The sequence below is a fragment of the Salpingoeca rosetta genome, assembly GCF_000188695.1.
Source record: "Salpingoeca rosetta unplaced genomic scaffold supercont1.28, whole genome shotgun sequence".
Taxonomy (NCBI): Eukaryota; class Choanoflagellata; order Craspedida; family Salpingoecidae; genus Salpingoeca; species Salpingoeca rosetta.
Genome location: NW_004754906.1, coordinates 599720 through 624719, shown reverse-complemented (window position 1 = coordinate 624719; position 25000 = coordinate 599720). Strand labels below are relative to the sequence as shown.

Below are 25000 nucleotides of genomic sequence, written 5' to 3'. Positions count from 1 at the left end.
GTGAAACACGCACATACACCTGCGCAACCAAAGCGGCAACATTCCACAGCAATGATATTGGGACAATGGCATGGACATTGGGTTTGGGAACAGGGTGCAGCCCCCAAGACGTTCAAAAGTGTGATGTCACATGGGCTCACCTCCGCCAACGCGGTCCCGAGGAACAAATTCCGTGAGGATGCACTGCATGTCAGGATGGCGATTCTGGTACTCAGAAATCATGATCCTGCAGCGTGTGTACATGAGTTGCATGTATGAGCGTGCGTGCGTGTTTGTGCATGCGTGCGTGCGTGCGTGCGTGTGCGTGCGTGTGTTGCACGAAAATGTTTGTGTGCATCGTCGCATGCGTGTGTGCAAACACACGCAATCTTAAGAGTCACTGCTGTGGAATACGCAACATGGCGCCCCGTTGCGCCACTGGTTGAGTTTTGCTTTGCGTTGTTGCAGCTCGTAACTTACCGCAGACTGGGAAATACGGTGCCTTTGCTGTTGACGTAGAGCCCTGGATAGGATTCGATTCATTTGTGAGCGCAGCATGTTGACGTAGCGGGCAATGAGCACTGAAGAACAAGCGAACTCACAATGCATGCAGGCAACGACATGATGTGCAAGCAAGGAAGACACACCACCCAGGACGCACCCTCTTTGTTGCGTTCCACACGATTGTGGAACACCATGCCGCCGACCACAAAGCTGATAGCAAACTCATTCTCTTTGCTGCACGCATATGTGAGTGAGATGTTGAGTTCACGAAAGCAACGGAGTAAGTGATGCGATGCACTGAATAAATCAAGCCATGACATGCTGCACGCTTTCCACACACACACACACACACACACACACACACACACACACACACACACACACACACACACACACACTCACTCACGACGACACACGCACGCACCCCCCCCCCCCAAACAAAAAAAAAGCGGGGGATATTTGCACACGAGCACACACACACACACACACACACTCTCTCTCTCTCTCACGAGTACACACACACACACACATACACACACACTCTCTCACGAGTACACACGCACGCACACCCCCTCCACACACACACACGCGCGCGCACATCCACACACGAGCACACACACGCACAAGTACATACATACCCTTCACGTTGGCGAACAAGAAAGAGGCCATCAATTGCTGCATAGTCTTGCAAAATATCTTCAGCGTGCGCACGTGACAAGGGCCCGTGAAACCTTGTGGTGAGATGTGCAATGTAGACACAGTTGGCAGTGGTTAGACTCGAATAGTGGTTAGAATACAAAACAATGGCGATGGACACGAATGTCCTGTTGCCTGCAGGCACGAGGCAATTGGAGCAAGCCACGACGGAGCGCTGCAACACACAGCAAACAGCCAACAGCAACACGAGCGGGCGCAATCTCCTCACCACGGCTGATCTTCATCTGCCAGCGAAGGTTTGCGTGTTGCAACAGCCGGTGGACCCTCCTTGATTTGCTTACTGCGCAGGCGGCAGCTCACTCGACGAAGCTGAGCAGCAATCACATCACGCAGGGACACCGCACACAGCACACGCACGCGTGAGAAGCGCGCATATACAACGAAGCAACAGCTGTGGCTGAAAAACATGAACTGTTTTGCAAGCGGAGACAAAAAAGCGTGTCACGGCAAGTCATAGAACCGACTTACCCTATTGAACGCTTCGTTGGTCACCTTCTTGAGCAATCGGCACACTTCCACTGCCTGCAAGCACGATGTGGCAACGCAATCAACGCCGGGGGGAAAGGAAGAGCAGAGCGTGAATATGAAGAACGAGTAGCCGCTTCACCCACGTGTTTGCTTGCTTGTATGCTTCTTTGTGTGTTTGTCTGCTGCTGCTTTGAGTTGCTGTTGACAAGCGTTTGGCTTACCCCGTCCTCGTCGTCGAGAAGAAAGAGATGGCACTTGAACTTGCCGTTGCCCGGCCGCTTCACCACAATGCCGACCGCATTGGCAACGTGGCTGATGAACGCAATCTGGTGTGGTTGGCGTCACGTGGCGGAGTCGCCGTGCAGTTGGGCATGAGCAAACACAGCCGAGGGGTGGTGGCGCAAGTTGAAAAGAAACCAGCAGCACAGCTGTTAGTAGCTGTGTGCAGTCGCTGGCGCTCGGCAATGACCACGAAACCACGTAGCCCAAAAGGGATACACCAAGGGAACCAACACAAAGCGAACAGCGAGACGTCACTGCGACAGTGGCTGGTGGGACACTTGAGATCATCCGAGACCATTCAACGTACCTTATGCAGCTGGCAGTTCATGACGACTGCACCCTGCGTCTTCCCATCGCTTGGCAGATCGACGCGCACGGCACCGGACTGGATCTGCACGGCATGAAACAGGGATCGAGGGAGCAACGGAGTTGCGTGCATGCACGCCGCAACGAAATGTCAGGAAGGGGACAAAGGGCACGGCTGTTGTAGTTGTCATGCGGGAAACTCCAGGGCACAGTAGGCACACACACACACACATGCGCGCGCCGCGGGCGAGATGGTAACTGACGGTCATAAGCAGCGGCGTGTCAAAGCCGCGGCCGAAGAGCGGGTGTAGCTTTCGGGTTTTCTACAGTGCGCAAGACAAAGTGAGACGAAAGGGGTGAGAGGAGATCTTTCGATGCACACTACACAGGAGGCCCCAATCGACCACACACGGCAAGGGCGATGTGCCCCCGTTCCTTGCCTTGCTGATAACACCCAGTCCTCTTGACGGCAACGCCACAACAAATACAAGCATACAGTGGTGGTGATCTTTCCAGCAGTGCACTCAACAATGTGTGCTGTTGAAAGCATCCTTCCTGGTCCTTCCTTCCGTCTTTCCGTGCCCCCCCCCTCTTGCCCCAGCACTCTTCGCCCACCTTGATGCGTTTGCGACTGAGCATGGAGTGAGCCTTCTGGACGGCAGCCTCGCCAGGGATGGACTTGCCGTCCGGGGAATCTGTGTGGATGAACCCGCGATAGAGGCACTGGAACACGCCGTGCGTCTTCTCCTTCCCTCGCTCACTCATCGTCGCTGTTCGTCGTTCGTGTTCGTTGTTGGTCGAGGGCAAGCAAACAACAAACGCCAAGAATGTCAACAACAAGCGAATGGTGACTCATCAATTCATTCGCCTCACCCCATATCCAACCAACCGACACACACGACGTTGCTGCTGCTGCTGTTTCGTTTGCTGGTGTGCCAGATGGAGAGAAGGGAGGGACGATGGTGGGGTATCATGATGATGACGCCAGCGTGGCCTTGTTTGGGCCGGACCCAAAGTCTGTCCAGCGCACAAACTACATTTGTGCGGCCGTCACCGTCGCCGCCGTGACGGTATGATGGATCGTGTGCGTTTGCTTTGTGGTTGTTCGTATGTTTGTATTCATGTGTGTGTGTGTGCACGTGTGTGTGTGTGTGCACGTGTGTGTGTGTGTGCACGTGTGTGTGTGTGCCTGCATATGTGTGTGTGTGTGTATGTGTGTGTGGGTCTGCGCGTGTGTGGGTCTGCATGTACTGTGGCAACGAGAGGTCCTACAACCACTTTCACACACACACACACACACCTATACTTACGTCGTCTCCTTCGTCTGACGGTCTTTTTGAAGGCGACCATTGCGTTTGCATTCACCAGAGACAGCTTGGAGATCATACACATCTTCTTTGCCGTCGGCGTGGTGCTTGTCGCCATCCCCGAGTTTGTTCTCGTGAGTATTCCCCTATCCACGCTCACGACAGTGCCCACATTTCGTGCAAGAAGCGGCAAACACGCAGATAGATGAACACACACCCAGACACAATCACATACACACACACAGACACACAGACACACACAGACAGACAGACGCACACACACACACACACACGTACACATACACGCACACACACACACACACACACACACACACGCACACGCACGTACACTCGCAAGAGCGCCTTTACCTTAGCTCACATCTGCGTTCCGAATTGATCGTGTTTAGGTGCTGTGGTATCGAGAGGGCGACCTGCCGCCACGGTTCCGCTACCTAATTGCCTACATTACGTGTTCCATCGTTGTTCTGTGCATCTCCTCCATTGTGTACTTTCGTCGCGTCCACGCCACAACACATTCCCACTGCCCACCATGTCACAACGGCACCAACACTTCGGTGCCGTGGACGTGATGTGATATCACGTGATCATCGCCCCACCGCACAGCACCACCACATCCCATCGCATCCCTATGACCACATCGCATCAGCCGCTCCTCAGCTCGTTCTGTTACGTTCATTACATGCGCTTGATTGCTGTTTGACTAGCTCTTACGACTTGCGTACTTCTTTTAGTTAGGTCCTGTTCTCCCCCTGCTCCTTCCCGCTGTTTGGTGCTTGCACACACCTAAGCTGCACAGCTGTGTGTGAGTGAGTGAGTGAGTGTGTGTGTGTGTGTGTGTGTGTGTGTGTGTGTGTGTGTGTGTCTCGCTCTCTCTGCGTTTCGTGCGCCTGTCCACCATCACGGAGGTCTTGTGTACAGTGCATTATAACCTCCTCATTCGGTTAATTCGACCGAGAGTGTCAGTTGTTCATAGTGGGAGTTGGGTTCAGTGCATATGGAAGTTGTGTATTCGGGGGGCGAGCCCACGCAAAGAGTAACGACGCAACCAGTCTCCGAAGGAAGTAAGAAACAGGTGCGTGGACGGTCCCATGCAACAGCTCACAAGAAGCCACCATTGGAAGACATTGGAGAAAGACGAGAGTGGAGGGGGAAGGGGAAGCGCAGTGCGACGCAAACCATATTGCACGTCCACCAGCATGTCGTACAACAACAGCGGCAATGACACGAAGGAGAGGAGGAGAGCGGGGAGGGGGGGGGGGAGAAGGGGTGCGGCAGCGTAAGGTCGCGTGTACTTACAGGAGGTGCACAGACAACAGCGAACGGAGACGTACACAGACACGCACGCGCGCACAGACACGCACACACACACACAGACACACACACACAACAGCGAACGGAGACGCACACACACACACACATACACACAGACAGACACACAGTCACACACACATACACACAGACAGACACACAGTCACACACACATACACACAGACAGACACACAGAATCATTCACTCCTTCTGTGACTTGTCATGCAGCCTGGCGTCCATGCGGTGTCGGAACTGCTCCGCTGCAACCCGCGCCTCTGCTTGCCGTTCCTCCCGTCCTTCAAACACATAGTCCACCTTCTTGCGGTTCCGGAACACGGCAAAGTACGCCGCAAAGCACCCGCCCAGCACCAGCGGGATGGCAAGCGCCTCTTTCATCGTCGCAGTCTGTGATGTGTGGTCGTGTGTGTGGTGGCTTGTCGTTCTTGTTCTTGTTGCTTGTTGTTTGTGCTGCTTCTTCGTCGTCTTCTTCCTTTCAGCAAGACACAAACAAAAATGAACGAGGTGTCACAATGGAAAGAAAGAGCAAGCAATGAAGCAAGCAATGAAGCAATGAAGCAATGAAGAAGGAAACGCATGCCAAAGTAAGCAGGCAAAGCCAAGTCAGGTACAACGAGAGTACACGCATCGAGGCAAACGCAAAGTGCCACAACACATGCTGTGCTGCAGGCAGCACAGCAACATGCACCAGCATGCCAAACCCAACACGGTGGTCAACAAACAAAGCGCCAGTGCCACACATCAACGTGTGTGGCGGTTGCATAGTGCCTATGGTCTTTTCAGAACGCGTAATGTACAAAACAAGAGACACAGGCAAGTGGCGGGGGAGGGCTGGATGAAGACAAGGGGCAGGGGACGGAGGAACGCATCTGCAAACACACGCACACGCATGCACACACACACACACACACACAGACACACACACAGACACACACACAGACACACACACAGACACACAGACAGACACACAGACAGAGACACAGAGACACACGCCGACAGACACGCAGATACACACACATACACACATACACATACACAGACACAGACACAGACACAGACACACACACACACACACACACACACAAACAAACAAAGCTTCCAACTCATCACACATCCACCTCGCACAGGCAGGGGCGGGTGAGGAGGACGCCTGTCGGGTTTGGTAGCATGAGTCGCTCCACCAGCGCAGGCAAGGAGCGACACGCGGGAACAAGCGCAGCGCCATTCACGGTAAACCCATCAGGCGTGCGCACAAGCAAGTGGTGTAGCACACGCCCGTCTGTCATAACGGAGAGCGCGTACGATGTGTATGCATCTCCACTCTGCGCTCGCAGGCGCACCAAAAACATTCCTTGCACACCGCCAGCCTCACGCAGCTGCTGCTCCGCACCCATGCGATCGAGGTGGGGATGGAACCAGGGCGTGGATGTCCCCGTCACCATTTCATCACCGCCACCGCCATTGCGCCGTATCGATGGCAGTCGCCGCGTTGCACGGCGCCCGGTCGCTTCACTGTCATCGTGGCTGCCACCACGGTCGCGAGCATGATCACGGCCACCACCACCGCCGCCACCGCATGCTGCCAACACGGTATCTGTGGCGTCGTAGGTCCTCTGCGTCCCATCAAGCGCCGCATATGCATCGTCATCACCACCATCGCCACCACTCTCAGTGCGCGTCTGCGTGGTGGTGCGGCTTCTGACACCCCGCGGCGCAGCCGTCGTTGCAACAGGCTGCATGTACACGCGCGCGTCCACGCTTCCGAGACCGGAGCGCGAGCGTGCACTGCCCTGTTGCGACAGCCGCAGGCTTGCTGCATCATCGCCCATCCCGCTGTTTCCACCACTTGCACCAGTGCGTGCCACTGGCTGCATGTACGTTCTGTCGCTGCCCATGCCTGCCCCTTGGCGCGCGTTGCCGCTCATATGCATCGTGCCTGCAGGCACGGGCACCTCGTACTCGCGGGTGGCAGCTGGCTCCATGTATGCCCGGCTTGCACTTGCACCTGCACCTGCACGTACACCGTCGCTGCTCGCCGTGCCATTCGCAGAGACGCTGTGGCGGGACGCTCTGCTGTCGCGGCGAACAAACACGGGGTTGTCGTGCAGCGTGACCACCTCCTTGTCAAAGGCAAACGGGCCACTCGTGCCGGGCGCATATCGCACAGCAACGCGGCGCCGTCGACACATGCGCACCACTACAACAGCAACCACAATCACCACCAGACCCGCGCCAGCCGCAACCCCAACGATGATGCCCAGCTGCACCTGTTCGTCCGCGCCAGCACCACTGCCACTCCCTTGCTGGCTGTCCGTGGTCGTTGTTGTCGGCGTTGTGGTGGTCAGGGCGACGGACGTGCTGCCCCGACTCGTCACTGTTGTCGATGCTGTCGACTGTAGTGGGGTGGCCGTTGTCGGTATCTCCAGTGGCGGCAGCACAGTCGCCAGGGCAGTGGCACTGACAACAGACACGCCTGCCGCGTTGGATGGCAGGTTGGCGATTGCAGCGGCAACATCCACCTCATGGATGGGCGTGAGTGTGTCATCCAGGAACAGCACATCCGTAATCGCAACGACATCATCACCATCAGCAGCACGCCGCTGCACCCAGCCATGTCCTTGCTGCAGCTGTTGTTGCTGTTGTTGCCGTCTTCGTCGGGCTGCCCCTCCCCCTTCATCGCTTGATGCACCAGCACCAGCACGGCCGCTGCTGTTGTTCACAGCAGCAAACGGGTTGCGGATGTTGAATGCATCGTCAAAGCTGTCTGTGGCAGTGGCATTGCTGCGCAGCGTGAGCACAATTGCGTGCTCCACAGCCAGCTGTGACGCCAGCACCTGCTCAATACGTGTTGCATTCAACACGTCCCCACCAAGACCACCAAGACCACCACCATCAAGACCACCACTGTTGCCATCGCTGCTGGTGGCCAGGCGAAGAACAAGCCGTAGCATGCCCGTGTACGAGCGAAGGGGCAGCACCTCCACCTGCCGGTCTTCGTAGTTGCTGTTACCGCTGCTGTCCACCGCCTCGTATCGCACCGTGTACACGCCAACCTGGAATCGGTCAACGGTGTCATGCACGCTCGCTTGCAGCACGCCCTCCACCGCATCTAGCGCAAACGCGCCGGGGTCCACAAACACGTGCGCATATGCCACCTGCACGTACTTTTCGCCTTGCAGGAACACGGTTGGAGGCTGTGTGTCCTTTGCATACACCACCCGCCTGCGTGTCGTGGTCTGTACGCCGTCGTCAGCCGTGTATGTGACGACGAAGCACTCCTGCGGCTGCAACCCGATTTGCAACACCTCCAGCCCGCCACTCGCGCCAGGGTCGGCGCCAGACAACCGCACCATAGCAGCACCAACACCACCGCCATCACTGCCATTCTCGCCGCCGCCGTTCCCACTGTCACTGCTGGCGACCACAGTCACGTTGGCAAGGCTGCATGCGCTTGCGTCAGCGACGTGCTCAAAGCGGTCAACATGTGCGCATATGAGGACGTCGTTGAAGAGGCGGTTGTCAAATGCAACGGCGCCAGCCTCAACAAAGGAGGTAGGGAGGTCCAGCACCACCCTCGTCTCGCCCAGCAGCGTGAGATTGGGCGGGGTGTGGTCGGCGTACTCAAGCACCACGCTCGCCACGGCTTCGTTGCCCGCAGCATCGGAGACAGTGACGTCCACGCTGTACGCAGCGCCGTTGGGGGCGTCAACGGCAATCAGCGACGAGGCCGCGCGCGGGTCCGGATTGGGCAGCGTACCCCTCCACGCGTTGGCAACGGCCGTGGCGGCAGCACCACACGTGATTAGGGGAATGGTGGGCCGACGCACCACGATGAGCGAGGGGGCGTTGGTTGGAGCGGCCACGTTGTCCAGTACGTCCGCAATCATGTCCAGTGGAGGGGTGAGCGAGGGCAGGACAATGTGGGTTTGGTTGGCGGTGGTGGCGTCCTCGTCCACAAACGTGGAGTTGAAGACGATGGTGGGCGGTGTCTGATCGAGAAACCGAACGGTCACCGTGCCGTTGACGCTGTTGCCTGCAGTGTCGGGAGCATCAAACAGGACATCAACGACTGTTGGGGACGACGCGAACACGGCCGGGATGGCCGCTTGATCGACGGAGATAAGGTCGCTCACGTCACCAGCGTAGAGGTCTGTTGACTGGAGGTATGCCGCGACGTTGCCGGCCTCCGCCATGGGCAGCACGAGCGGTTGCGGTGCTGTGACAACAGGCGGTAGTGTGTCCACGATGGTGATGTTGCGGGTGATGTAGTTGCCGTGGAGGCCGGCCGCATCAACGACGCCAAAGGTGATGGGTTGCTGGTCTGGAACGGACGGTGGGAGGATATTGATGGTGGGCAGCTCAATTGTCACGCCATCACCGTTATCGTATGCACGCACGAGCGATGATGCGTAGTCGAAGGGCGTTCCTGCCTCGTGTGTCAGCGTGCCGTTGCCGCCGATCCACACCAGGCGCGGCGGCTGCGTGTCCACGATGGTGAGGGTGAGGATGTGTCTGCCAACCTCTCCATCCGAGTCCTCGGTAATATACTCGAGCGAGAACGTTGTACCCGCACGCCGCGATGTGTCAACCTGCGTGGTTGCGCACGCGTATAAAGAAGGTGTTAGACGAGAGGGGGGGAGGAGTACAGCAACAGGTTCGCACAAGCACACATGGCTTGTACAAAGTGAAGCAAACACGCACACACACACACTCTCTCATACACACATGGCTTGCACAAAGTGAAGCAAACACGCAGCACAAGCATGTAGCTGTCACTGCAGGCAAGCACGAAAGCAGCCATGCTTGAAAGTGCCCACCCCGAAATGCACACGCGCACGCACACAAAACGCACCGCGTTTGCACCCTCGATGGTGTAGGTCAGGTTGACGTCCTTGTCATCCAAGATCACAGTCGGGGTGGGAAATGTGAAGGTTGCGCCACGCTCCACTGTTGCATTTTCGGGAAGGCCGATAAACTCCTGTCAGCACAACAGCAGCAATCCAAGGTCACAACAATACAGCACTGTGAGAAACGATCGTGATGTTGTACTGAGGGCATGACAGAAATGGTTGGCAGTGGCAACTGACAGGAATTGGTCCTCTTGTTGTGGTGGTGGTTGTAGTTGTGGTTGTAGTTGTCGTAGTTGTGGTTGTAGTTGTCGTAGGTGTAGTTGTCGTAGTAGGTGTTGTCGTTGTGGTGGTGTGGGTTGTGGTAGTTGTATTTGCAGTGGAACTTGTGGTGGTGGTGGTTGTAGTTGTGGTTGTAGTTGTCGTAGATGTGGTTGTAGGTGTAGTTGTCGTAGTAGGTGTTGTCGTTGATGCACCGACAACACCAACCAGCACACCGTCACCGTGCAGCTGTGCCAGCGTCACGAACACTGCCGTTATGGCCAGCACAAGCGCAGCCACATGGAATCGGCGGTGGTGCCTTCGCCGCCGCCCATCATAGCGACGACGAGAACAACCACGCCGCTCCTGCTGCTGCTGCATCCTTCCACACAGCCACGCTCAAACACCACTCACTACCTCTCACACACAGAGCACAGCACCACCACCGCAGCACAGCACGCCGCGATGTGTGTGCGTTTGGGTCGATCGCCTGGTGTGGGAGTCGTAGCTGCGTGTTTTATGTAAATCTTCAACTAATTTTCAGGATTGCGCTTTTGTGCTTGCCTGTCCTCCATCACCAGCCAGCCGGGTGCTTGTTTGCGTCTTTGCGTCTTTGCCACCCACACAACGCACACGCCAGCGCTGTGCTTGGTGTTGGGATCCCTCGGCCAACGCAACAGCAGAACAACAGGAGAAGCCAGAAGGGGTAAAAGAGAAGAGCCACCGTACCACGGGCATACGCTCAATTGATTCAGCAAGCCATTGCGGTGTTGTTGCAGTTGTTGCGGGTGTTGTTGCAGTTGTTGCTGTATTGTCGTGCTGGGCAGACCCGTGAGTGCGCACGCACACACGATGGAGTACTTGCGCAAATGGGCGGATGGGTTTGCCGGGCTGGACGATTCTGGCCCCGCACCCGATATTGTTGTGGACGAGGACGTCAAGCAACAGGTCAAGTCCATCCTTGCACCACGGTATCGCAAAAAGAGGCATCCTTACGGCCAGTTCAAAGGAACGGACAGAAGGTGCGCAAAATGTTTGCACCGCAACTGCGAGTGATTGTGTGCGTCATGTGCATGTGTGTGTGTGTAAGTGTGTGTAAGTGTGTGTGTGTGTGTGTGTGTGTGAGTGCGTGTGTGTGTAAGAGAGAGAGTGTGTGTGTGCGTGTGGAAGTGTGTGTAAGAGTGTGTAAGTTTTTGTGTGACTGTGTGTCTTTATGTGTTGACTTGCTTGTGTGGATGCGTTGTCCGTTTCCGTTGGCGGCGCCGTTTTGCTCGCGAGCGACTGCTTGATCTCGCCTAAACCCCACTCATGTTGGTGCTGCGTTCCCCCTCCATCCCTACTCCCTACCGCTATCCCTTTATTGCTGACTTGTGTCAACAGCAAACACGAAGAGACGAATGGGCGCGATCCCAATCGCCGCGTGCGCATCATGCTGCCCACATCCCACGTCGAGCGTCGGCGACGCAGGGTGCGTGCACATGCTGTTTTAATGCAACACGCTTCCCCAAGCACAAGCAAGGGGGCGATCGGATAATGTTGGGGGCGGACGGATAGCTTGTATTGTGGGGCCGTTGCATTGCTTTGAAGTAACGACTGAGTATGAGCCCACATCTCCACTTGCACATCTGTAAACCAACAACACCATTCACGCGGACACACGACCCTTGCGCGTCGATCCATTGCCCACTCCCTCTGCTCTTCCTTCTGTTCCTCGTTGTGCAGGTTCAGTCGGTGTCTCGACAGCAGCGCAGCGTGGGCGTGACACTGGCTGACGTGATTCACATTTACGACCAGGCGTGCCGCACCCGCAACTGTCGCCCGCTGGCGCCAATCGTCGAGCAACTCTTGGTGCGAACTCCTAGTGTGTGTGTGTGTGTGTGTGTGTGTGTGTGTGTGTGTGTGTGTCTGTGCTCTTGTGTGTGCGTGCTCTTGTGTGTATGTGTGTGTGTGTGTGTATAGCTGTGTCGTGGTGGCGGAAGCGAGAGGAAGGACGATACGAGTTTAGTCGTGTAAATTGCCGAGAACAGCGCCGTCGGGAATGAGCGTGACTGTGGGCACCAACTGCTGTCTCACACGTGCCATTCATCGTGATTTGGAACAACCGCATCATTCGCAGCGCGGATCACAAGGAGACGAACAGGCAGCACGTGCGCTCACGCTAGCAGGTATGTCCACGCCTGAGGGCCGGGGGGGGGCGGAGGCGCACATGCGTGAGCGTGTGCGTGAGCGTGTGCGTGTGCGTGTGCGTGTGCGTGGGCGTGTGCGTGTGTGCGTGTGTGTGTGTTTGTGACGTGTGAACACGAGCGTCTGCGTTTATGAGCCAGCACTCACGCACATTATCCCCATGTGTGTGTGTGTGTGCGTGATACAGGGGTGGCGAGCGTGTCGCGGCCGCAGGTTGAGGCGCTGTGTCAGATCATTGCCAACAACACGTGGCTCAGAGACATCGACGTCTCCGGTATGGCCTGGTGTACCCTTGGATCACATTCACACGTGCACACATGCACAATTTGGATCACGCACACAAACAAACACACGCGCACATGTGCACATGCAATTAACTCAAGTATTGGCAATTCCTCACACACTCACGTCAACGCTGTACTATTTATTGCGACCACCACCACCATCATACTCATCACCACCGTTGACAGGTGCTGGTCTGGACGATGCTGCTGTGCATCTCCTCTGTCAGCACATTCTCCTCCGGCGCTGCTGCTCAAAGCTCAACCTCGCAGGTCAACACACACGCACACACATGCACACACACACACACATGCACATCTGTCTCCACTGCTCTGGTGCACGCTGTTTTATGTGTGTGTGTGTGTGTGTGTGTGTGTGTATGTTGGAGTCACTACTTGCCCAGCATATGAGCGATGTCCCCCATCTCACCCTTCTGATCGTCACCATCTGGTTCCATCAGACAACCACTTCTCGGCCCCGGGGATGGGCGCGATGTGTGACGTTTTGCAACGGTGATGCACACACACACACACACACACACACACACACACACACACACACACACACACACACACACACACACACACACACACACACAGAGTGCACATGTCCTCAACATTCGCCCGCACATGACCAGCTTGTGTGCTGTCATGACTACATTGTTGATCCAACCTCTATCAGGTCTTGTGTGTTCACATTCAAACCCCCTTGACATGTCGCACCACGTCTCCCTCGCTGTTCCGTTTTGCAGGAGCATGCTGCTGACATACCTTAACCTCTCGGGCATCCCCTTCAACCGCAAAATGGGTGGGTCGGCCGACCTTGATTGGCGCCCTCTGTGTGTGTGTGTGTGTGTGTGTGTGTGTCTGTGTGTCTGTGTGTCTGTGTCTGTGTCTGTGTGTCTGTGTCTGTGTCTGTGTTTGTGTGTGTTTGCATTTGTGTAGCTTAATCCCGACATGTAAACTAGGTGCCCCTTTTTCATCCCTCCTCATCTACTAACATCCACTTGCGTCATGCGTTCGCTTCTGCTCAGGGCAACTGCTCCGCGCGACGCTCCCGCGGTCCAAATTGCACACTCTCATCATGCACCGATGCGGCCTGCACGTACGTCGCTGCAGTCGCTGTGTTGCGATGTTTTCATGTTGTTTGACTTTGTTGTTTGTCCTTCTCTGTCATCCGTTCAACCTGCGCTGACTCTTGTTGCTGTTGCACACACACACACACACACACACACACACACACACACACACACACACACACACACACACACCGAAAGCGACGCTTTCCGCCATGGTTTTGCTTCCCCCCTCTCCTCTCTCTCACCCCCAAGTCCACTCATTGCCACACTATCAACACGTGCAACCACACCTGTGTGTGTGTGTGTGTGTGTGTGTGTGCGTGCAGGATGTGGGCACGCTGACGCTTGTTGCCTCGGGCTGTGCTTCTTGCTCGAGCCTGCTCAACATCAGCTTCAAATCAAACAACGTGCGGCTGTTGTCATCGCTGATGCCCTGTGTTTGCAGTATGTCTCGCTCGCGTGTCTTGCTGAAGGCTGCACCTGCACACTTGAACTTGCCTTTGTCCCGCGGCCACACCAATTCACACATGATCACCTCCACCACCACTGTCACCACCACCACTACTGCCATCACCATCTCCATCTCCATCACCATCACCAACTGTGTGCAGATTCCTGCTGGTGGCGGCAAGTGGGTTGCGCTGCCACTCAAGGCACAGGCCATCGAATGTCTCGATCTCAGATGCAACAACCTCGAAGGTGCACACATCGCACGTGTGCAGTGTGTAGTGTGTGTGCGTGTTGCCGGTGTGCATTAGCATGAAGTGCCTGCACGCAGCCAGCCGTCACTTGCGTGAAATTGATCCAACTACGTGCTCTGACAGCCACTCGCACCGCCACTATAATGACTCCTCGCCACTCGCCACCACCACTCCCGCTCGCGATCATGACTCTGCAGATCGCGGTGTTGCGGATATCGCCATGGCTCTCGCGCAGGGCGGCAGCGTCCAGAAGCTGGTGCGACGCTCACACTTCATTCGTTTGCTTCCCTTTGCTTTCAACTGCTTTCCTTGCATTGGGCATCCACATACACACACACGCACACGCACGCAAGCGCACACGCACATATTCATGTACATTTGCATGTGTTCATGACTGCTGCGTCTTTGTTCTTCTCTCCCCCTCACGCACGTGCTGTCATGTCTGACATGTGTTTCTAGGTTTTGTATGACAACAGCATCTCTGTCCACGGCGCCATTCGTCTCATCAAGGTTGGAAACAGCCCATGCCCACACGCATGCAATGCTAGTGCCAAGGACCTGCTCTTCCCACTCACGCACAGCAAGTCACACAAACGCATTGTTATTCACACATTCACACTCACACAAGCACTCGCGCGTGCACTCGTATGCACTCCTGCACGCACACACCTTGCTCACGCACGCTGGCCCACGCACAATTCTCTTACACATACGCACGTCCTTCTCTCGCACGCGCACGCAGGCGATCCCGAACGATTCGCCACTGGAGTCGCTGGACCTGAGCTTGAACCCCATTGGTCACATCGAGACGGTGCGATGATGATGATGATGATGATGATGATGATGATGATGATGATGATGATGATGATGATGATGATGATGATGATGATGATGATGATGATGATGATGATGATGATGATGATGATGATGATGATGATGATGACAGTGTGAGGAAATGGTGAAGGTGATGTTAGGGTTGCGAGTGGGTAGTGATCAAATGATGGCTGTGATGATGGTGGCGGTCGTAACAAGTGTGTTGTTGTTTGTGATGCTGTCTTGCCAACTCCTGCACGCTTGTACACACGTGCAAACCAGTTTGCCCTTCACAATGCAACTCACCACATTGCACCCGCATACTCGCTCACTCCCGACCCACGCTCATCATAATCGCCATGCATGTGCATGTGTATTTGCACACAGGTCTCTGCGCTGAAGCGTACACTCCTCGGGAACACCACGCTGAAGAATCTGTTTCTGTGGAACGTGGACATGCGTGACGACGGTGCGATTGCGCTGGCCGAGTTGTTGGCGGAGAACCACACACTCGAGCGCATTGAGCTGCGACAAAACTCCATCGGCATGGCTGGCCTCATGGCTCTCAGGTGAGCAATGACATGTGATGGATGTGTGTGTGTGTGGGGGGGGGGGGGGTGAGGCTGGCGGAGGCTGTGGGGCGTTGCTGTTGTGGCTGTGGTTGTGATGGTTGTGGTTGTTGTGATTTGTGTGGGCTGTGGTGTGGAGTCATTGGCTGCTTGCGCCCGAAAGCGGTGTTCTCGACGCCACGTGTATCAGATCACATCGACCAAACCCCTCCAACTCTTCATCATGGCACTGACTAGCTATCCAACCGACTGATCATCCATTTTTCCAACCCATTCACTGCTCCACTTTCAGCCACACGATTCGCTGTAACAAGACGGTCTTCAAGCTGCTGCTCGATGTGCCCTTGCACCGCACGCAGTACGTTCACACTGATGGCTGACACGCCCATGCACCTCGGCTTAGCGCTGGACACGAGCACGCGCGCACACGTGCATGTCGCAGATGCCATGGCACGCATACATCATACACACACCCTCACACCCTCACACACACACCCTCACACACACACACACACACACACACACACACACACACACACACACACACACACACACACACACACACACACAACACGCGCACAGGCAAGAGGAGGACGACTTTCAGCTGATGTACACGCAGATCCAGCAGGCGTGTGCACGGAATCTGGCTGCGCGGGTGCCTGTCTCCGAACAACACGAACGACGCATGGAGCGATTGCAGTTGCGGTCACAGCCAGAGAGCACAACGCAGCGCCACGACGACGGCTCGCCGATGGTCGTGTTCCATCCAGGCACTGAGGACCATGAGCTGATGCAGTGCTGTGGCCGTGACGGTGACAGTGATGGTGGTGATGACGACGACGATGATGATGATGAGGATGATGGTAGTGGTGATGGTGATGAAGGAAGTAGTAGTGCTGATGGCAAGGAGGGTGACGTTGCGGCGAGGGCGATGGCGGAACACGAGCGTGAAGGAGAGGCGCTCAAGCAGCAGCGAGAGGCGGTGGAGACGAGGAGGGGAGCTGATGATGCAGACGAGGGGGAGGGCGTCGAGGACACACACGGAACTGAGGGGACGCAGCCAGATACTGTGGACACAGTGCAAGGCGCTGACAAGACACCAAAAAACGGGCAGCAGCAACAACAACAACAACAACAACAACAACAACAACAACAACAACAACAACAACAACAACAACAACAACAACAACAACAACAACAACAACAACAACAACAACAACAACACGATCAGCATGATGCGTCGTGTGCAGACGCTGAAAGCCACACCACAATGAACGGCGAGTCCGAAGCAGAGCCGGCAGCAGTCGAGAGCAGCAGCAGGAAGGAAGAAGCACCAGCACCTGTTAGTGGTGGTGATGGCGGTGATGAGGACAGATTTGAGGCGCACACAGCTTCACTGCCACGCCCAGAGCAAGAACAAGGGAGGGATGCACAAGAACAGCCGCAACCAGAGGAGGAGGAAGGGGAACAAGACTCGCCACAACAACAGCAGCAACAAGAACAAGAACGCCACGGTGCTGATGATGATGGCGGGGACGATGTAATTGGTGCCGCTGTGAACAATATCTCTTCTCACGCCACAGACAGTGCTGCAACTAACACACACGCGAACGGCAGAAATGGCATGCACGGCACCGTCAAGCCAAAGTTCGTGTTGCCGGACCACACAAACCGCTCCAGCAGCATCAGCGACAACACCGCGCGCACTGTCGCTTCCCCCACGCAGCAGCTCACAGGTGTGCGTGTGTGTGTGCGCGTGTCTGTATGTGTGTGTGTGTGTGTGTGTGTGTGTATGTGTGTGTGTGTGTGTCATTATTGCGCGCACATTTGCCGTCATGCATCGCTACTTCGTTTGTATATTCCCGAATTGTTCATGTTATGCTTTTGTTTTAACTCTGCATGCTTCCTCTCGTTTCTCACCCATCACTCACCACTCATTCACACATGCAACTGCATTGTATCTTCGTCAGCTGTTGACTCGCTGGATTCCGCCGCATAATCGTTCCACCCGTCCCCTCTTGACCATCACGTGGTCCCTCCCCTCTCTCACCATCACATGGTCCCTCTCCTTTGATGATCAAAGCTTTTCTCGTTCTTGCTTGCTTGCTCGCCAATGTGTTCTGGTGCAATGACATGATGTGCACACGTCGTGTTGCCCCGCGCGCTGTATTTTTTCACTTCAACGCATGTTCTTGTTTCCATTTTTGTGCCCTCTTGTGTTACATCTGCGCTTTTGTTCTTTTGTTGCCGTTGTCGTCACTGCCAACTTGCGTCATGTAACTATGCCGACCGCTTGCCGAATGTGTGTGTGTGCGTGCGTGCGTGCGTGCGTGTGTGTGTGTGTTTGCATCTTGTTGACTGACCTTCACGCTGCCATGATCACCATCCCATACACATGATGATAGTTTGAGCTGATAGTTTGAGCGTTGTGCTGTTAAATTGCACGTACATCGTGCGGCAACCACTTTTGGGAGAAGGGGGAAGTATTGACAAGCGAGGAGACAAAGATGTCACGAAGTGCAGCCCATACACGAACAAACAAACAAACAAACAAACAAACAAACAAACAAACAGACACACACACACACACACACACCACCACACCACACCACACCACACACAACAAAAAACAAACAAAACAAAACAAAACAAACAAACACACACGCACAACACCACACCACACCACACACAAAAAAAAAAAAACACACACACGCACGCACACAAACAAACAAACAAACACACACGCACGCACACAAACAAACAAACAAGCGACCAAGCGCTACAGAGGAGACGATGCTTCATAGAGCGGATTTGTGAAATCAGAGTCGAGATCATCACGCATGGGGTCAAAGGATGAGTCCGATGTGTTGCGTACGGCGCGGCTGGACTTGCGCTGTCGAACACTGCCATTATGCAAGCTGGGGAATGTAAACGCACTTGCGCCCGGCTGCTGTTGCGAGAGGGTGCTCGCCCGTGTTGTGTTGTTGGCGCTGGTGTCGGTGCTGTGTTCATCGCCACGTGTACCTGGTGCTCCAACACCACGGTTGCCAATACCATCATCACCACCATCATCACGTTCGTTGTCACCACTACTACTGCTGCTGCTGCTGTTGCCGTCGTGTCGCGGATCGTCATCAACGTCGCTGCGATCAGCGCCCTCCACCTCATATACGCTCGAGCGTTGGCGGTTGAAACGCACGTCGTTCAACCGTTCTGCGTGCTTGCGTGCGGTTGTGCTGGTTGCTGTTGCGGGCGCCGTCTGCTTTGGGCGCAGCGCCCCCGTTTTGAAATGCGGGTTGGTCCATGACCGAAAGCATGCGTCACGGAGGTGCATGTTTGGCTGCAAGAACAGCGGGTTCATTTGCTGCTGCAGAGGATACTTGTGCCTGAACGGGTGTGGTTGTTGGTTGTTGTTGTTGTTGTTGTTTGTTTGTTGTTGTTGTTGTTTGTTGTTGTTGTTGTTGTTTGTTTGTTGTTGTTGTTGTTGTTGTTGTTGTTGTTGTTGTTGTTGTTGTTGTTGTTGTTGTTGTTGTTGTTGTTGTTGTTGTTGTTGGTTGTTGTTGGTTGTTGTTGGTTGTTGTTGTTGTTGTTGTTGTTGTTGTTGTTGTTGTTGTTGTTGTTGGTTGTTGTTGTTGGTTGTTGTTGGCGGTACATACTATGAGACGCACATGTGAAGATGTACACGGTGGCACACGCAAACACACGTGTGTGTGTGTGTTTGCGGCCACAACAGCAGAACCACACCAACCAGTTCCACAACACGACCGAAAACATGCATGACAATGCAACTTACACGCCAGAGAACATGCGTTGCGCTTCCTCTGGCTGTTTCATTTTGTCTTTGAAGAATCCGGCCAACGCAAGCACGGTCTCACTGTACAGTTGGGGGAGAGGAACGGGGGGAGAGAATGAAAGGTTGACGCTCTGAACTTGAAGAAAAGATTGAGGCCGCTGCTGTCATGCACACACACGCACACACACACGCACACACACACACACACACACACGAACAAACGCATTCGCCACCCACTTGTAGTCTGCCATAAACTTGTTGTCCTGTGCTAGCTCCACGGCTTGTGGCATGGGGATGAGCTTGATGCCTGCTTGCAACTGTAGAGACCCTGTGCACATGCAAATGCATGTTTTAGCGTGAGTGTGAACGAAGATGCAAAGCCACGCCATGCAAAGCCACGGCACGCATAAGAACGGGTGGTGGTTGGAAAGGATATTCACCGACGCTCGGAGAGCGACACGTACCAGGGTCTGTGCATGGAACAAGAAACGCCACTGCTGCGCCGCCGTATTTCTTCAGCCGATTCGCGTGGCCCATGATGGTCACGCTCACGGGTTTGCGAACTGCGGACGTGACATATGATAACACGTGTGCGGGTCAAGTTAGATGGAGGGAATAAACTGCTGACAGGAAATGGCCAGCGGGCAAGGAAGACCAACAACAACAACAATAGCGCCGAAAACCCATGCGCATGCCGCCAACACCGCCACCCTCGCCACCGGTGCCAACAACGACATCTTGCACGTACGTCCATGCTGGGCATAGCGCTGGGCGATTCGAGTGGCGCATGCTGTTAGGGCTTCTCCTTGGTAGTTTGGGCCTTCAGGCAGGCCGAAGCTGTCACCTTGTTCCATGACAAGCACATGGAAGTCTGCGAGTGACAGGCTCGATGGCCGTTTCAAAGGCGGTGAAGCCTGTGGCTGTGTATCCAGCGCAGACGCTTTGGAACTGCACGTGCACACGCACACTATTGCCCCCAGCTCCAGCACATCACCGCTGCTACTGCTGTTGTACGCCATCCTGGCCTTCGCTGGTGTGTGTGTGTGTGTGTGTGCGTGTGGGCGTGTGTGTGCGTGTGTGTTTGTGTGTGTGTGTGTGTGTGCGTCTGGCTGGCTGGGGGTGTGTTGTTTGTGTTTGTCGTTGACTTTGTGGTGGCTGTGGTGATTGTAGAAAATCAGCTGTATCTTCCATAAAAACATTTCATCAAGCCAGACTTCCCACTCACTCATCCTCATCATCGCTCTGCACACACACCACCGCTGACTCTTTGACTTTGATCGCCGCTGTTTGTGTCTGCACCTCCACCTTCTTGTCCTTTGTCGCCATGTTTTGGTGGCTGCTTGGAGCCGGGGCTGTGGCCCTGTTTGTGTTCATCGTGATTGTGCTGCTGGATCAGTTTGAGTACAGCTCGTTTGTTGTGGAGAACTGGTTTGCTCCCTCTGTGGCCAACAGAACGCTCAACTCTGTCCTGGACAAGGCAGCCAACATCTTCTGCACGGACTTCCAGCCCCGTGTCCTCAATATGACCTTGCCTGGCTACAGGTGCAGGGTTCTGTACGTCCAGGTGCGTGCAGCAGCTGCAGCAGCAGTATTGCGGGTGGAGCGACTGTGAGTGAGTGAGTGAGTGAGTGTGTGAGTCAGTGAGTGAGTGAGTGAGTGCATGTGTGTGTGCACGTGAGTGAGTGAGCGAGTGAGTGAGTGTGTGTGCGCGCGCGTGCAAGCTTATGCGTGCTTGTGTGTGTGTGTGCGTGCGTGCAAGCTTATGCGTGCGTGCGTGTGGTGTTGATTGTACGTATGTTTTGTGCACGTATGGATTGTTCTGAAGCAATCTTGCCATGCTCGTGGTGTACCTCAACCCCCCGACTCCACTCGGTCCCAAGCTCACCCATGGCACTGTGCACCACTTGCAACAACCACCAACATTGCTACAGCACCGGGGCACATTCTCGGGTGTGCGCTGCCTGCACGTGTGCAGCCCACCCCATGTCGCCGACGGATCCCTCGGGCTTGCGTTTGAGCTGGCACAGGCCGGCACCGATGTGTTTGTGGTTGAGCCCATGGGCTTTGGCTTTCAGACCCCTATGGCCCACCCGGAACTCACCTTCCGCTTCGAGGCTGCCGACTACGCCCACTGGCTGCACACGGTGTCGCACGCGCTGTGCAAGATGTTTGCTGCATCAGAAGAACCAGAGGCCGGCCTCAACCCGGGCGAGGACGAGGATGGCGATGCAGGCAGCAGTAACAGCGGCGGTGACAACAAGAAGAAGAAGAAGGAGAGTGAAAAGAGTGACGACAACACCAACACTACCCGCAGCGGCAGCACGGCAGCGGAGACCACGGACGCGTTTGACAACAAGGTGGTGCTGGTTGTGCCTGGCCTGCTGGAGGAGGCTGCGCTCATGTGTGCAACGCAGCACAAGAACACCATCAGTGGCGTTGTGGTGGTGCAGCCGTCATCCGCAACAGACATGCGCAACCGTCTTTCCCGCCTCTTGTTCTTCGGCTCGCTGCTATCTTGGGCGTGGGTGGGGCAGTTGCTGTTCCACGTCCACAAGTCCATTGTCGTGCGCAAGTACTTGCGCCACGGCTTCCCGGACACGCCCGAGTACAACGGCGCATTTCAAGACGCCATCGTTAATGTGTACGGCAGCCACCACCCGAGCACCATCAGGGCCAAGGATGACAAGACAGCAACAACAGCAGCAGCAGCAGCAGCAGCAGCAGCAGCAGCAGCAACAGCAACATCGTCATCCTCAGGTGCGGGTGATGTGCGCAGCCGTGCGAGGAGTGGCAAGTCATCACCACCTTCAACGCTGGCTGCCGGCGGCAGTGGCGTAGCGCCGAGCGGCCACACCCGCTGTGCATCTGCCTCCCCCGCCTACCGCTCGTTCTACTCGGATGTCACATTCGAGGCACTTGCAAAGGGCGCGCGCTTCCCACTCGTGTCTGCAGCCCGTAGCCTGCTCATGTCGCCGCGACCATCTGCTCCAACACTCGCCACGGTGCAGGCGGAGAAACACGCGCGTGTGGGCGTGCCTGTCCTTGTCGTTGGTCGCTCCACAGGCGGCACGGGGATGGGCGGTCCCACCGACGCGGAAAACGTTTCCACAACGTTCACAGATGCATCCTTGTGCCAGTATGCGAAGTTGCACAGCGCTGGATACTTCCCTGAGCAGCAGCAGACGTCCGCTGTTGCTGCGCTCATTGACGCATGGGCAGCGAACACCGGTGTCGCAAACTAGCAGTGGTGATCGCCGTCATGTTGGTGGTTGTGGTGGCCGTCATGTTGGTGGTGTGGTGGTAGTGTGTATTGCGTGTCAGGTTGTGTGATATGTCTGACCTGCTTTTTTTTTTTTTGTGTGTGTGTGTGTGTGTGTGTGTGTGTGTGTGTGTGTGTGTGTGTGTGTGTGTGTGTGTTCGTTCGTTCGTTTGCATGTGGGCAGTGCTGATGTGTCGATGATTGCTGCGTATGTGTATGTGGCGATATGGTCGCTTCATAATTGAATCAAAACGCCAACGACACAAATAGGCACACAGGTACACGCACACCAGCGTGCTCATGCACGCACACACACAAACAGACACACACACATACACACACATACACACACATACACACAAACAGATGCACACACGCACAAACAGCGATACACACACAGATACACACACACACACACACATCACTTGAGGAGCGCGAGTGTGGCGTCCACATCGCCCTGCTGCAACGATTTCGCGCCCTTCACAACAGCGCGCTGGCCCAAATCAAACGCGTGTGTGTACAGGGAGGAGCGGTCTTCATCTTCAAGGAACTGCAGCACAACATCGGCGCGCGGTGCAGAAAGGACAGCGCGAAGACGTTTAAACGCGGCAACAGGCCGCTGCTCCTCGCGCGCCAGCGCAGGCGCCATGGCCAGCACATGCTCGGCCTCAAGCTGGTTGGCAACAAACTGCTTGAGCTGTGACGGCTTGACAGACATGGCGAGTGCATGCAGCTGTGATGGCGAGGAGAGCGTGTCGCGAAGGCGTCCAAGGAACTCTGCACTGGACTGGGGCGGCGCAACAGCTGATGACGATGTTGATGGTGCTGATGTTGATGATGATGATGATGATGACGATGGTGATGGTGCTGATGTTGATGATGATGATGATGATGATGATGGTAGCGACGTAGGGGTAGCAGTGGTGGCGCGCATGGGTAGGGCGGCGGGTGCGGGTTTGCTCGCCGCTGTCGACGGCTCTTGCTTGCTTGCTGTCACCGTGGTTGCTGCTGCTGGTGCTGCTGGTGCTGCAGGTGCTGCAGGTGCTGCTGGTGTTGCCTCGCCACCTTGCTGCATCTGCTTCGCGGCGTCCTCTTGTTTCGTGACCGGCTGCTGCGCCTTTGCAACACTACCTCCTTTCTGTTCGTGTGTGTCCGTCGTTGGTGCAACAGCTGCTTGTGGTGCTGTTGGTGCTGGTGGTGCTGGTGGTGCCGGTGCTGGCGGCTTCTCCACAATATCGCCAACCGGAATCACGTTCCGCTTCGCCCGTGACTGCGACGGCGACTGTGACTGTGCTGATGCTGGCGCCGGCGCGGCACTCGTTTCCTCCATGACAAACTTGCTCTTGGTCTTCTTGTCCTTATTCTTCGTCTTATCCTGTCCTGCTGCTGATGCTGGTGCTGATACTGTTGCTGTTGGTGGTGTTGTCTTCACTGCCCCTGCCTTGTTGGAGACATGATCACCACCACTACCACTACCACCGTTATCATCATCGCCATCTTCGTCGTCGCTGTTGACTGGTGTTCCAATTTCCTCAATTGGGATTCGCACCAGTGGTTTTTCGTCGCGCGCACGCAGCCGCTCCTGCCCGCGCCACAGTGGTGATGTGTGAAGAGTGATGTGATTTGGTGGTGGTGGTGGTGGTGGTGATGAGGTGAAGTGTGATGTGATTTGGTGGTGATGGTGATGTGAGCCGGGTTGGACTGAGAACATGGGATCACTCAGCATCGCAAACTCTCACAGGAGGACAGACAAGACGAATGCAAGTAGGGAGCTTGTGCGTGATGCAAGACTGACGTCACGCAATTTGGCGGCGTGTTGAAGCGGATTGAAGTTCCGCCGGCGGTCCTCCTCGTACTGCCGCTTTTTCTAACGGGGCGACGCGTTGATGGTGATGGAGACTGTGAGAAGCACATGTGCATTGTGCTTGAGAGCAAAAACGAGCACACACACACACAATGAATTGATCATTGGCGCCAGCACGGACCTTCTTGGTGGCTGCGAGCTCCTTGCGCGCCTGCTTGTGGTTCGGATCCAGACGAAGGATGGCTGACCAGTCTGCATATCCAACAAAGGAGAGGGAAACAGGGTTGATGTTGTTGTTGTTGTTGTTGTTGTTGTTGTTGTTGTTGTTGTTGTTGTTGTTGTTTATGTTGTTGTTGTTTATGTTGTTGTTGTTGTTTATGTTGTTGTTTATGTTGTTGTTGTTGTTGTTGTTGTTGTTGTTGTTGTTGTTGTTTTTGTTGTTGTTGTTGTTGTTGTTGTTTATGTTGTTGTTGTTGTTGTTGTTGTTGTTGTTGTTGTT

The 25000-nt window shown here is 55.2% G+C and overlaps 8 protein-coding genes across 8 annotated transcripts in view; 3 read left to right on the top strand and 5 right to left on the bottom strand.

The window, feature by feature from the left end:
• Window positions 1-3021, bottom strand: part of PTSG_09413 (uncharacterized protein) — a gene marked incomplete at both ends in the record, with an annotated part of 4122 nt that extends 1101 nt beyond the window's left edge. Inside the window, 10 exons of the mRNA XM_004989613.1 lie at window positions 141-226; window positions 460-502; window positions 641-717; window positions 1122-1214; window positions 1409-1509; window positions 1669-1722; window positions 1890-1994; window positions 2258-2341; window positions 2520-2579; window positions 2872-3021. Coding sequence (XP_004989670.1) covers window positions 141-226; window positions 460-502; window positions 641-717; window positions 1122-1214; window positions 1409-1509; window positions 1669-1722; window positions 1890-1994; window positions 2258-2341; window positions 2520-2579; window positions 2872-3021 — 853 coding nt within the window. The remainder of the gene's footprint in view (window positions 1-140; window positions 227-459; window positions 503-640; window positions 718-1121; window positions 1215-1408; window positions 1510-1668; window positions 1723-1889; window positions 1995-2257; window positions 2342-2519; window positions 2580-2871) is intronic.
• A 57-nt stretch (window positions 3022-3078) lies between these two features.
• Window positions 3079-4525, top strand: PTSG_09412 (uncharacterized protein). The gene is made up of 3 exons (XM_004989612.1): window positions 3079-3326; window positions 3599-3697; window positions 3971-4525. Exons 1-3 carry the CDS (start codon window positions 3216-3218, stop codon window positions 4151-4153), a joined length of 393 nt encoding a protein of 130 aa, XP_004989669.1. The 5' UTR covers window positions 3079-3215; the 3' UTR covers window positions 4154-4525.
• A 568-nt stretch (window positions 4526-5093) lies between these two features.
• On the bottom strand, window positions 5094-5652 carry PTSG_09411 (uncharacterized protein; the record flags this gene model as incomplete). The annotated part of the gene is made up of 2 exons (XM_004989611.1): window positions 5094-5297; window positions 5533-5652. The coding sequence occupies 2 exons, from the start codon at window positions 5650-5652 to the stop codon at window positions 5094-5096; spliced, it is 324 nt and encodes a 107-aa protein (XP_004989668.1).
• A 322-nt stretch (window positions 5653-5974) lies between these two features.
• Window positions 5975-10040, bottom strand: PTSG_09410 (uncharacterized protein). The gene is made up of 3 exons (XM_004989610.1): window positions 9998-10040; window positions 9763-9888; window positions 5975-9499 (listed from the first exon to the last, which is right to left on the bottom strand). Exon 3 carries the CDS (start codon window positions 9101-9103, stop codon window positions 6017-6019), a length of 3087 nt encoding a protein of 1028 aa, XP_004989667.1. The 5' UTR covers window positions 9104-9499; window positions 9763-9888; window positions 9998-10040; the 3' UTR covers window positions 5975-6016.
• A 521-nt stretch (window positions 10041-10561) lies between these two features.
• Window positions 10562-18056, top strand: PTSG_09409 (uncharacterized protein). Its single transcript, XM_004989609.1, has 18 exons — window positions 10562-11040; window positions 11399-11486; window positions 11741-11866; window positions 12135-12183; window positions 12390-12476; window positions 12673-12756; window positions 12945-12996; window positions 13236-13291; window positions 13518-13588; window positions 13889-13969; window positions 14174-14261; window positions 14461-14519; window positions 14723-14773; window positions 15006-15074; window positions 15464-15645; window positions 15938-16003; window positions 16228-17381; window positions 17616-18056. The coding sequence occupies exons 1-18, from the start codon at window positions 10871-10873 to the stop codon at window positions 17642-17644; spliced, it is 2562 nt and encodes an 853-aa protein (XP_004989666.1). The 5' UTR covers window positions 10562-10870; the 3' UTR covers window positions 17645-18056.
• Window positions 18057-18389: 333 nt separating this feature from the next.
• PTSG_09408 (uncharacterized protein) lies at window positions 18390-20598 on the bottom strand. Its single transcript, XM_004989608.1, has 5 exons — window positions 20187-20598; window positions 19903-20001; window positions 19676-19766; window positions 19439-19519; window positions 18390-19031 (listed from the first exon to the last, which is right to left on the bottom strand). Exons 1-5 carry the CDS (start codon window positions 20455-20457, stop codon window positions 18425-18427), a joined length of 1149 nt encoding a protein of 382 aa, XP_004989665.1. The 5' UTR covers window positions 20458-20598; the 3' UTR covers window positions 18390-18424.
• A 47-nt stretch (window positions 20599-20645) lies between these two features.
• PTSG_09407 (uncharacterized protein) lies at window positions 20646-22822 on the top strand. Its single transcript, XM_004989607.1, has 2 exons — window positions 20646-21002; window positions 21370-22822. Exons 1-2 carry the CDS (start codon window positions 20763-20765, stop codon window positions 22678-22680), a joined length of 1551 nt encoding a protein of 516 aa, XP_004989664.1. The 5' UTR covers window positions 20646-20762; the 3' UTR covers window positions 22681-22822.
• A 202-nt stretch (window positions 22823-23024) lies between these two features.
• The window catches only part of PTSG_09406 (uncharacterized protein), a 4208-nt gene continuing 2232 nt past the window's right edge, over window positions 23025-25000 (bottom strand). The window contains exons 6-8 of the mRNA XM_004989606.1: window positions 24683-24753; window positions 24493-24564; window positions 23025-24279 (exon numbers count right to left, since the gene is read on the bottom strand). Of these exons, the coding sequence (XP_004989663.1) occupies window positions 23119-24279; window positions 24493-24564; window positions 24683-24753 (1304 nt within the window). The 3' untranslated portion in view covers window positions 23025-23118. The remainder of the gene's footprint in view (window positions 24280-24492; window positions 24565-24682; window positions 24754-25000) is intronic.

Bases quoted from the DNA above. Each gene is read 5' to 3' on its own strand.
- PTSG_09410 (XM_004989610.1), bottom strand. From the start codon at position 9,103: ATGGCGGAGGCCGGCAACGTCGCGGCATACCTCCAGTCAACAGACCTC.
- PTSG_09409 (XM_004989609.1), top strand. From the start codon at position 10,871: ATGGAGTACTTGCGCAAATGGGCGGATGGGTTTGCCGGGCTGGACGAT. The intron at 14,520-14,722 runs GTGCGACGCTCA...ATGTGTTTCTAG, and splicing joins GCGGCAGCGTCCAGAAGCTG to GTTTTGTATGACAACAGCAT. The intron at 15,646-15,937 runs GTGAGCAATGAC...CTCCACTTTCAG, and splicing joins GCTGGCCTCATGGCTCTCAG to CCACACGATTCGCTGTAACA.
- PTSG_09407 (XM_004989607.1), top strand. From the start codon at position 20,763: ATGTTTTGGTGGCTGCTTGGAGCCGGGGCTGTGGCCCTGTTTGTGTTC. The intron at 21,003-21,369 runs GTGCGTGCAGCA...ACATTGCTACAG, and splicing joins GCAGGGTTCTGTACGTCCAG to CACCGGGGCACATTCTCGGG.
- PTSG_09408 (XM_004989608.1), bottom strand. From the start codon at position 20,457: ATGGCGTACAACAGCAGTAGCAGCGGTGATGTGCTGGAGCTGGGGGCA. The intron at 19,520-19,675 runs GTGGGTGGCGAA...CCAACTGTACAG, and splicing joins AAGTTTATGGCAGACTACAA to TGAGACCGTGCTTGCGTTGG. The intron at 19,032-19,438 runs GTAAGTTGCATT...ACACCCGTTCAG, and splicing joins CAACGCATGTTCTCTGGCGT to GCACAAGTATCCTCTGCAGC.
- PTSG_09412 (XM_004989612.1), top strand. From the start codon at position 3,216: ATGGTGGGGTATCATGATGATGACGCCAGCGTGGCCTTGTTTGGGCCG. The intron at 3,327-3,598 runs GTATGATGGATC...GTCTTTTTGAAG, and splicing joins TCACCGTCGCCGCCGTGACG to GCGACCATTGCGTTTGCATT. The intron at 3,698-3,970 runs GTGAGTATTCCC...GATCGTGTTTAG, and splicing joins CCATCCCCGAGTTTGTTCTC to GTGCTGTGGTATCGAGAGGG.